Here is an 11,724-nt window from a genome sequence, read left to right on the forward strand (position 1 = left end):
TAAAAAAAAGACTGATAAAGTCAAGTTACTGCTGCTAGGGATGCTTTAGGTAGGACTGCATAGAGTGCTATGAAAATGCTCTTTTTTGTGACTGTGCATGCTACATTGCTACAAGAATGTGCATAAATAAAATGTAGGACAGTAACAGAGTGCTGTTCACAAAAAAAAACAAATAAAAAACTGAGGTTCACATTAAAAATGTATTTAATCTAAATCACTTGAATACTACATTTATTGTTGTTAAAGCTGCTTATACATTACAGTGAGCCATACTTTTATAGTCACAAACTAAACTGTATGTTAATAATGGCTGGGCATCATAATAACACCTCGACTCAATTTTGTAAAACCTCTTTTTAAACTCTTAGTCATGCTGACAAAAAACATCCTATTTATTAGTTGCCTTCTGTGTAGCAAATGTAGATGTAGCAGATTTTTTCCAAAGGTAGCTGCATAGGCAAAGAATACCCTCACTAACTTCTCATGTGTCAAATATGACAGAAAACACTTCAGAAAAGAGCTTCATGGTTAATCCTAGTGGGTCTTTAGGATGTATAGAGTTAAATGGCAATATGTTTCGCCCATCCTCTACTTTGTGATTCAGTTTATTCAAAGTCATCTAAAGGCTCAAATGTTTGCTCTGAGCATGATGAAGGACTATCAGAGAGTCCAGAGGCTTCACAGACTGTTTGCTGTGTGTTTTTATGGACCGGTGGCAAATGGCTTAAGGGTGGGGCTCTCTGGGCTTCTGTGTCCTGGCTGTAAAATGTGTCTAAAGGCAGGTGCTCTTGCTTGTATTTGTGACTCGGCGAATGGCTGAAGACCTCAGGTGTGTGGTGAATGTATGCTTGGCTGAGAGCCAAGCTAAGGATCTCTGTCTTTTCCTTGTAGAAGCGCAGCTCTATGCCTCGACGCCGGGCCAACACCAGCTCCCTCTGTGCCACCTGCAGCTCCGCTCCGATGAGACCCGGTGATCTCTGCTCCCGTCCGAGCCAATCCAGAGCCATATTGCTGCGCACGTACTCATCGAGTCCTCGCTGAGAGTAATATCTAATCACACTCTGAGATGGAGGAGAGAAAATAGGCCATCATCACTTCATAGATACGGAGACGCTGACACTTAATCAAGCAGGACCCATACCTGTCGAGAGCACTGCCTTTCCCTCAGAGCTTTCAGAGTCCCGTTCCAGTGCAACAGCTGGAAAATTGTCATCATCTCCTACAGAAAGATGAGGTTGAGAAAGAAACACAGTCAGAAAGGAAAGTTTAATGCAGCTCCACGAGTAATGAGTTAAACCTAACAAACCAGATTAGCGTTGTAAGTCTGACAAAGACAAAAAAATGAATATTTATTACATGTGAGTGGTTGGTTTGACAAAACTATCACAAATCCTCAAGCACAAGGTATGTTTCACCTCGATTTATAAAACACCAACTGGGTGAACAGCTGCCATGTGTTGGGAAACTAGTGACATTACTGTTAAACAGAGAGTCCATACATTAACTTGAACCAACACAATTAGACGCAGATGGAAAATTATACACCCAAGTTGTTTCAGGTTGATGTCCGTGTTGTACCTGCTGCTCTGTTTACAATTCTGCTGCACTACGAAACCATTTGACACCTCCTGCATTAACTGCAAGTATAAATTATACATTCTAGTGACAGCTGCAAAGTTTATACTCAATGTTGCGTGCAGACCTGTGCACAAGCTTGACTACATTTCAGCCCATGTGCATGTGGATAGTGTGTGTATTACTTGGACATGATCCATCTCTATGAGTTGAGTTTTAGCAGGAATGATAATGACCACATTTCCTTCTACTAATAACCCCTCTGTCTGCAGGCATGTGCTTATTTATACAAACGGTAGAAGTATTAGGTGTTTAATAACACATGTCTCTGCCAGGGTCTGAGAGATATGTAAGAGCAGACCAGAGGGGTAAACGATTCCAAGGAAGGGCAGAATTGCCACCCACAGGGTGGGATTTTTTTTTTTTTTATGTTTGCCTTATAAACTGTTGATACTTAAATTGTGGGTGTTATTATAAACACTCTATTTATAGTGCAAAGTGGCACTTTACATTGTAAGTGTAAGGCTTGGGATCTTTCAATCTATCTAGTCATGAAGCCATATTTAGGTAAAGCAAAAGAAATAAATGTTTCTTTGTTCTTTACCTGGAAATCCAGCATGCTCCTTCCGATGTAGGAGTGAAGCAGCAAACTGTAGGTTCCTATACTGGTACCCGAATCACATGCATCTTCTACAGAAACCTTTAAACGCATCACAGTGCTTGTTAATACTGAGACATACAAGTTGTAATAATGTGTGTTTGCACTAGCTTACACATACAGCACTGTCTCTGGCCGCCTGACGCAAACTATGAGCGATGAACTCAGGGTCAATGCGTCGACATGGCAACTCATTCACAAGTGAGTTCATCAGAGCCACGCGAGCCGCGTCCCTCCGAGCTTCTGCTTGAGTTTCACACACCTGAGTATGAGCAGAAAACCAGCAAAGTGGGTCAAAAGGAGTGTGCGGACCTCGGGTTGCGTCCACATGTCTGTAAATGGGCACCCAGTCTTGTATTTTTTTGGATAATTTTACACTTGACTGCAGCTAATCATGGGATCTGAACTCACATCACTATTGAGATTAGGGTTTCACAGATAGCCAATCATATGCCGCCTCTGAGCTGGGGGCTGCTGTCTGGATGACAATGAGCCCATTGAGAAGCATCATGAGATTTAAACTGAGCAACATCACTTTAAAACGACTTTTAAAGTCAGTGTGATAATGTGAAATATGATTCTATAATACTTCTATAAAACCAAAAGAACAACATTTTGTAAAAAAAACTTGCTATGGCTTTTATTTGCTGGTAATTTTGTTGAATTGTGCTGGTGCAAAGCAATTTTGTAATATTATTATAAAGTTAAACAAGTGATAATGTAGCATAAGTTAATACTGGTTATTACTATTACTTGCTCTAATTCTGTTATTTATGTACATTTAGTGGTATATTTCCTGTAGGGCTTTAAGGATAACAGCTGTTTATTCATATAAGCACATTAGATGAAAGTGTCGTTAGAGCACTGTTGATGTCAAACACACCTTATAGTTACCAAAACAGCTTCCTCCAGGAAGCGTGACATAGCAGACGTATGGAGGACCAGGAGAAGGTGCAGATTCGTACAACAGCAGGCTCTCTGTCTGGCCAGCTCCCTTCCCACCAAAACCATCCGAGTCACTGGAGGAACCATTCAGCTGCTTCTGCTCCCAGAAGTTATGAAGAATGGCCACCACGTTTACTGCACATACATGCATGTCAGTACGAAGATTAAAAACGTTTGTGAAAGGCCACTGTTAGGAATTCTTGCGTTTGTATCAAGGAGATGTTATTCATCTTTCTGGGGTTCCCTTATATCATTCTGCTAACTCTCCTGTGTCATCACACTTGCTGAGCAGAAATTTTGACTTAAAAATAGAAATCAGACATCTGTGTTTATCTGCATACCCAGACAGCTTATATTTAAGTAGACTCGGGAACTGAAGGGAAGCACCTCACCACTTAACAATATCAGCATTTCCAAACACTTTTGAGCTCACTCTTACCCAGAAATGGGTTTAAATGTTCCCAGAGTCATTTACTTTGTGGCAGGAAAGTCACTTTAGGGCCATTCATGGCAACAGGGTGAACTTAACTCACATTTATTTGAGCTTTAGAGGAACTGTTACAAAGTAAAACAATGAAACACTCCCCTGACTTTCTTTTAATGTGATTCATTATTGCCTGGCTAGTGGCAAAAACCACTGTTAAGCAGTAAGACTTGTAGCTGTGCTCTAATATCTTCTTTGCTGTTGAAACTAACCTGTAAGTTTGTCACAAAGTTTCTTGACTACTCACAGTCTTTGGGGCCGGCGCCAGTCTCAGTCTGTGATAAGTACGACATGATGCTCTCCTCCACTTTCACGTCACTCATCTTCTCTCAGCATTTAGTTCCTGCTGCCTCAAACACGTTCAGACCATTCTCTTATTAAAATGATCCACCAAAACAGCACGTCTGACTCTGAGTAGCTAAGTAGAGTAGTAACTGAGTAGCCACCACCGTCACCATGGCTCAAAATTAGAAGGAACCTCCACTCCCCTTTCTCCAACTCCCCAAATCCCCCTCTTCCCTCCTCCTCGTCTGTTTGACCATCTCGCCAGGGCTTCTCTTTTGAAGCAGACCACCTTTGTCACCCTCTCTGCCAATTAGCTCAGAGGGCCCCTCGGTCCTCTTGTACATGCACACACACAGAGGTGCAGAGCTGGAATGCTGAGCCCCTCCCCTGGGGCTGTGCAGCTGCCTAATCCTTGAGCACAGTCGGACAGTTTAAATTCGACCCAGCAGCCAAGTTGAAACCACAATTTTTTATTATGAAAAAAAAAGGAAGAGGAAATTATGTGAAGAGGTCTAGCTTAAAAAAAAAAGAAAAAAGCCCGTACTCAGGATTACAGGGAAAATTTTTACCCAGGCCTTTTTTAAATATGTTGGGGGTGGGATATTTTTGACTTCACACGCAAATTCGGGCCCACTGAGCTTCACTCACTCTGTTCACTATGAAAGGCCATTGTTCATGTGTGAATTCAGACGCTCTCTGAAAGCCTCCTACGCATAAATTAACTGAATTTGAAGAAAAACGTGTTTCGTTGGCTTCCTTCGGACTGCCTCAATATGTAGCCCATCCATTTCCGTCACCTTTTCATGATTAATGCGTTGGTGTGTGCTCTCTATGAATGTGCACCATTTGAATTTTAAATCCCTGTCCATGTTAGTCACTTTGTAAGCAGCACATCCAGACAGAGCATGAAACTTTGACTCTGTAACAGGAAGCTAATTAACATTGTTCAATCTGTTGCAGAGCTCATGTAGGTATCAGCACACACACAAAAAATGAAGCACTAACACAATGATAAATAACAAGCGTTTTGTGAAACAAGTGCCTTTGCTTTAATAAGAAAAACACTTCCATAGTTTAATCATACTGTTTTGCTATATTAAGCAGTCCATATTTGTGTATGCAAGCAACAAAATTTTACTTAAGTTCAAAAAGAAAACCAAGAGATTTTATGAGAACAGCATCCAAAACAGTTTTCACTTTATATGACCTCCACTTTGATTTCTCTGTGATGATTCAAATAAGCTGAGTTTTTGAATAAATACACAGTATTTATTAATTGTCTTTACAACTTCAGACAAAAAAATTTAAAAAGCCGCAAAAAAAAAAAAAAAAAAAAAAAAAAAAAAAAAAGGGTGTTAACATGAATTTCATCAATGCTGCTCTTTAGCCCCAGAAGTCGCTGGTCTCCATGCTAGACTTGATGTTATTTTGGTTTTCCCTCCTGGATTTGGTTACCAAGTTGGCCTCACCCTTCTGTAGACGTCTCCTCTGCGCCGCCTTCTGCTGTTTGGTGAGCTGCCTCCGCACCTTCTGACGGATTACCTCCTGAGGGACACACGATAACAACAACAGGTCATTACAGATGAATATACTCACCTCCTGTCTCAGTCAGACACAACACAAGCATGTTGCTTCTGTTTCAGTTCACCTTCTTACAAACTGAAGCTCTTTAGCAACACCTACAGGACATTTTAAGATTTTCCCAAAAACTGTATAATGTGTCTGCTGCAGCGTTGGCTGAAACTTCCAAATGATACAGATATCAAATCTGTCACAATGTTTCTAGTTACTGGGTAGAATAGCAGAGTGTCCCTGTCAACCATATATAACAACTGTGTAAATCTATGTCATACTTACTGGTGGTATGGTAGAGCAGCTCCCTGTGCTTCCAATCGTGGCCTCACTGTCTGTTCTTTTCCTCCTGTGCTCTACAATTTGTAGAAGACTATCTGCATCTCTGCAGGGAGATAAAAATGATATTATAGCAAAGCACATAAATGTACTGTAATGTAATGTATATATTTCATTAAACCAGCTTAATTTGACACAAATTAGCATAAATTTTGATTCATTGTCTCTATAATTCACTAACAATTTAGAAAAAAAGTATTTCTTGCTTGTCTCAATAATAGTTTCTAAAGTTGCCAAACAATCCTAATAAAGCCTCAGACCCACAGGATAAGAGACTGCTTTGGTTACTAGGGAATTTTTGCTTCATAACTTTTGCACTGTCCACTTCCTGCTGTGACAAAACAAATTTCCCACGTGTGGGACTAATAAAGGTTATCTTATCTTATCTTATCTTAAAAACGTAGATTCCCTGACAGATTGCAGAGTGGTTGTTGCCTGTCGTTAGGCTGCTTTGCTGCACCAGAAACAACCTTTCAACTGCTCTGATTACTAGCAGGTTGCTGCAGTTGCCTGTAGTTTGCATGGAAGACACGGACTTGTCCTCAAACACTCACCATTTACTCTGAGCTGTACTGAAACTTGAAAAAGCATGGGACAAACCAAAAACAAAGAATGGACAGCTTCAAGGTTTACGATGCACATTACTGCTACCACCAACACGTTTCAAAAGGAAAATGTTCCATTAGTCTTATACAGTTTCACTATCGCAATGTGACTGTTTGCAGAAAACTTGACATCTTTTGTCTAAAGTATGGTAAACGTAGCAGTCTGCTAGTGACCAAAGCAATAACAAGAAGGTTTCAGTGCAGTACTATACCTCTTTACAACCGATTTCACACGAGTGAGTGCCAGCAACCAGTTGCCGACCAATTGCATAAAACATCCTTTTCCCTAGCAAGTGGCAGCTGCCAGAAGATCACAGACAAATCTCTGCCCTGAGTCAATAGGGTTTTAGCAACTGATTTTAATTACCAGCAACCCCCACAACTACTTGCCAACCTGTCAGGTACAACAAAATTTACTAACCAGTGGTTGCCAGAAGGTCTGTGACTGGTCTTTAGACTGCTATGATTAGGGCTTTATTAGCCAGCTGCAGACTTATTTGAATATTACAGAACACAAATAATCACATAAAAGGACATATCATACAGATCAGCTAAGCAGTTTATCAGCAGTTGTCTTATATTTCCTATATGCCGTTTTCCTGCAGTACCATTTATCTAATAGTGGCACATAATCATCAAAGAATAATCTTCATTTTGGGGGTTTTATTGTGTTGGCTATCCACTCCTTTTACCTGAAAGGTTTAAACTCCTTGTTGGAGGCAGAAAGGTCTGCCAGCTCTGGGACCTCATCCTCTGCTTCCTCCAACTCTTCATCTAACTGCTTCTCTGTTTCTTCATCACCTGGAGGTGAAGATGCAGTCTCAGTCACTTGATCCTCGACCTTGTTCTTACTCTTTTCACTGTCCTCATCTTGTGTCTCTGCAGGTGTTTCGCTGATTCGTAATCCCTCCAGTTCCAGCATTGCATGTTTATATTCCTCCATGTCCACAGCCTCCTCTCTTTCCTCATCTGTTGCCTCTTTGGCATCCTCGTGGTCATCGTCGTCGTCCTCCTCCTCCTCCTCATCATTATCATCGTCGTCCTCAGGTCCAGCTGGGTGTAGCAATGCACCATCTCGCTCCATGTCTTTCGTAAAGCCACTGGCTGAGACTTCAACATCTAGAGAATATGACCGCCTTTGGAAAGAAAGAGGAGATCATGTTAGAACTGCTTTTCACTTCAGAGTCTGACCTCCACATTCACCATTTAAAATGTAATTCACTTCCCTGTATTTATACATGTTTGTTATGTTTTGACTAAAATAAAGTATAAGCAGTTACCTGATGTCTTTGAAAGTTGGAAAGAGCTCGCTTTCATAATTGAATCGCTTTGCAAAGAAGTCGCGGATACATTTGACGTCTCGGTCAAAGTACCTACAAAAAGGAGTCGGAAAAGTGGACAATTATAAGTTGTATGCTTTGATATTTTTAACTGCCAACTTTAAAACTTGAGCAAATAGACCCACCATTCAGCATTGGGGTGTGATGTAGACACCATCTGAGGGAAGTCAATCATTGTTATGTGGTCCTGGTCATCCATCATGAGGTTGAACTCATTAAAATCTCCGTGAATCAGGCCATGATTGGCCAGTTTGACTATGAGGTCCATGAACTCACTGTACAGGGCTGATGGATCCTGTAATTCATGAACCTGACACCTAGTAGAGTGAGACAATGCACACAAATTATGGAAGAAACCCCCCCCAGTAGGAACAGTGCTTTATTTCTATTTTAATATACAAAAAAAAAAGAAAGAAAATGAATGGCTTGTTAACATACAGCGGATATCCATTAATGAGCTCCATCACTACAGCATGTCTGTTATAATCCACAGGTTTGGGAACTGGAAAGCCTTGATCGTACAATGCCTGGGATTAAAGAGGAGACAGACATTAAAATCCTCCAACAAAACAGTTTTTTCTATCACACTTGTAAGTGATCCAGAACAGACTCTCACTCATTTGGTTCATTACCTTCATGTAGGCAAACTCCTTCATGGCAGAGAGGCGGGAGAGATAGAGCCAGGACATGTTCTTCCTATGTTTGTGGTAATCTCTCTTGTTCTTCAGATTCCTGAAAGATGTACGCCCCAACCTGTGCAGCTTCAGAGCATACTGCTCTCCGCTTGGACTTGCCACAATATATATATCTACATGCAAGGTGAACAGAAAGAAAGAAATATTTATATAAACGTGACCACATAAAAGATTGACAGTAAAAGCCTGAAAACTTGAAAGAAAACACATTATGGTTATAAATTAAAAAAAAAATACTTACCCGACTCTTTGCCAACACCCATTTGGTTGCCAACAGAAATGATTATTTCTCTGGCGCACAAAGTCTTTAAGGCCAAGTAGTCATATCCTCCATAATTCAACCTGTAACCCTGGACAGCTGAGATCAACACACACCATCATGTTAGAAAGCTAATCACTTACATCATAACCTGTGAGACAAAGCTAGTGTTTTTGTAAGTTTTCTTACTCTTGGTGCGCTCATAGACCACGAGCTTGTGTTTCACAAGCTCTCTGAGGATCTTGTTGCAGCCACCGTGCTTGAGGCTTGCAATGGAAGACAGAAGACTTACTGGAACAATCTCATGGTTTTTCATCCCCATCTCAACCTGCGTGAAAAATTATCATCATTGAGCAGCACATAAAACATCCTTGTAACAAATGTTACAACTGCCAGTGAGCTGATAGATTAAATTACAAGCTTATCTGCGTTGTAATGTATCTTCCATGAAAAACAGCCTTTGCTCATTCCTTCTGTCTATATCCTTAAAATTCCCATGTTAAATTCTTCTTCCAGTTACTTCCTTCAGGGGTCACCACAACAGATCATATGCCTCCATCTCACCCTATTCCTAGCATCCTCCACTGACTCACCAATCTTTGCATGTCCTCCTTCACTACATCCATACACGGTGGTCATCTTCTTTACCTCCTGGCTGGCCACTCCATATTCAACAACCTTCGCTCAATATATCTATTAGCCCTCTGCACATGTATCAAGTTTGCCTCACCACCTTGGTCTCCAAACTGCTCAGCCTGAGCGGTCCCTTTGATGTACTGATTGTCCTTCCAGGTCACTCCCAACAACAATCTTAGTATCTTCAGGACAAGTACGTATGCTTGGCGACCAATGTCGCCAGTGGTTTGTTTGTTACTAATGACAGATCCCAAACTCAGAATATTTCTACCACTGACACTCATATTTTGAAATTAACTGTTTTAAATATGTGTCTTGTGAATCCACCATCAGTCACTAAACTACAGGAGTACATTGAAACGATGTTCCGTTTACCTGACGTGAACTATGAATGCCTGTGTATGTGTGCTCGCCTTCATTACAACTACACTAACATCTCGCAGGCTGCTGTAACAGTGGGATGTGTAAAAGTTCATTAATGAGCAATAACCAGCTGACCAAGCGCTGGCTTAGCACAGGCTAACCAACTGGGACCGAATTAGCAGTTAGCTTTGTACTTACCGCAGTAAGGACTCGGAAGTCATCTCGGGATAAATATCTCAATATCACAACATTTAACTTTCCCATATTTTAGCCGGCACACACACGGTTACACTGAGCTAGCTCTATAAGCTTTTCTTAACCTAAAGGTGCCACATTCCTTGTAAACACACGTGCAAGGCGGAAGTTCTAGGAGCGGAAAAGACGTCACTTCTGGCTCTAGAAAAACTGACGCCGGATTGGCTCAAAGCTGCTGCAAGTACCCTGACCTCCAATCACAGCAGAGCCCACTGTGTCCCTCCGGCAGATGGAAATGTGCCAGATTGGATCTGCCGGAGGGACACAGTTTTAACTCCCATTAGCCAGCACAGGGCGCATCTACTGCATCTACTGTAGTGGCATATGATGGCATGTGCCACCCTAAAATAATCTCTTGCCCCCCCCCCCCCCCCCAGTGCCCCCCTAGTTTTCCATATTACAATGTTGTTTATTTATAATAAAACAAGGAATAAAAACAGCCATGGTCAGGGGGCAACAGAAATTAAATTATAACTATAAAAATAAAATTCTAGTAGACAGAATCTGCACAAATCCTTAAAAACACTAAAAGTCTGTTTAAGATAAGACAGCCAGTGTCCCCAAACATCCTCTTCAATCCCTTACTTCAGTCCCAAACTACTAATAGAAAGAAAAACATCGGCTGTCATTAATTTTTTTAAATACTAGTCTTATCTCATTTGTCAGTTGGGTCAGTACTTACCCTGGGTGGGCAGAACTCTCAACTCTACCTGCCACTGATCAGAACGCTCCCCTGCTACCTCCAGGCACTCACCTGACGGATGTCCCTTTACTTCACCATCCTCTCCAGCCTTTTTTCTTAGTGAATCGATGCAAATCAACAATAATAATCAATAATAAGTAAAAAAAAAAAAAAGCCAGGGAATACAAATGAGGTGTGATTCACCTTCACAGTGGCTTACTGGAAGACAGAACAAGGTCGCTGATAATGTTATTAGTAACACCTGTGTTTTCCCTATTATAAGCAATTCAACTCTGGTAAATGGACTGGTACTTTCATAGAGCCTTTCTACACAGTTAAGGATGCAAAGTGGTTTCCTCAACATTCACCCAAACACACACACACACACACACACACACACACACACACACACACACACACACACACACACACACACACACACACACACACACACACACACACACACACACACACACACACCCCTTTTATCTATGCCTAAGCACATTCTAAGACACACACAGTCATGCTGTGATTGATGCTTCAGGGGTAAATCAGGATTCAGTATTTTATCTGAGGATGCCTTGGTAGACAACTAGATGACTCAGGGCTCAAATCACTGACCTTCCAATTGGTAGACAACTCACTCTATCAAGCGATCGGTCCGATATCACCCGAACCTTTTTCTTGCCTGATGAAAAGGCCTGATAAATGTTTTGTAAAAGAGTATAGAATAAAAATATGGCAGTAGGTTTGAATTTCATAAATACTGTTATTTATTTTGCTAACATTATATATGAAAATATATACTGTCACTCTGTTTTAGAGTGGTATGAAGTCCTGCTGTCATGATAGCTCACTGCTGTGAATAAGAGACAAGTTTTGCACAGGAGCAATAAACCATAGCGGATTTTATTGAAAAAAAAAGTAAGAAATATCTGTAAAAGCTGAACTGCAGGAAACACTGTGTCATCCCTGTGAAATCTGAAGGTCAGGTGTGTGTGTGTGGGAGAAAGTGTTGAACAGAGATTTAC

The 11,724-nt window shown here is 41.0% G+C and overlaps 2 protein-coding genes across 2 annotated transcripts; both read right to left on the reverse strand.

The window, feature by feature from the left end:
- Positions 1-264: 264 nt before the first annotated feature.
- On the reverse strand, positions 265-4,098 carry LOC116332415 (protein limb expression 1). Its single transcript, XM_031755373.2, has 6 exons — positions 3,910-4,098; positions 3,117-3,313; positions 2,355-2,495; positions 2,180-2,275; positions 1,142-1,219; positions 265-1,061 (listed from the first exon to the last, which is right to left on the reverse strand). Exons 1-6 carry the CDS (start codon positions 3,983-3,985, stop codon positions 606-608), a joined length of 1,044 nt encoding a protein of 347 aa, XP_031611233.2. The 5' UTR covers positions 3,986-4,098; the 3' UTR covers positions 265-605.
- An 874-nt stretch (positions 4,099-4,972) lies between these two features.
- On the reverse strand, positions 4,973-10,144 carry riok2 (RIO kinase 2 (yeast)). Its single transcript, XM_031755508.2, has 10 exons — positions 9,955-10,144; positions 8,947-9,085; positions 8,740-8,856; positions 8,436-8,611; positions 8,242-8,330; positions 7,929-8,120; positions 7,744-7,836; positions 7,156-7,599; positions 5,805-5,904; positions 4,973-5,492 (listed from the first exon to the last, which is right to left on the reverse strand). Exons 1-10 carry the CDS (start codon positions 10,018-10,020, stop codon positions 5,331-5,333), a joined length of 1,578 nt encoding a protein of 525 aa, XP_031611368.1. The 5' UTR covers positions 10,021-10,144; the 3' UTR covers positions 4,973-5,330.
- Positions 10,145-11,724: the final 1,580 nt, after the last annotated feature.

This window comes from Oreochromis aureus, linkage group 12, assembly GCF_013358895.1.
Source record: "Oreochromis aureus strain Israel breed Guangdong linkage group 12, ZZ_aureus, whole genome shotgun sequence".
Taxonomy (NCBI): Eukaryota; Metazoa; Chordata; class Actinopteri; order Cichliformes; family Cichlidae; genus Oreochromis; species Oreochromis aureus.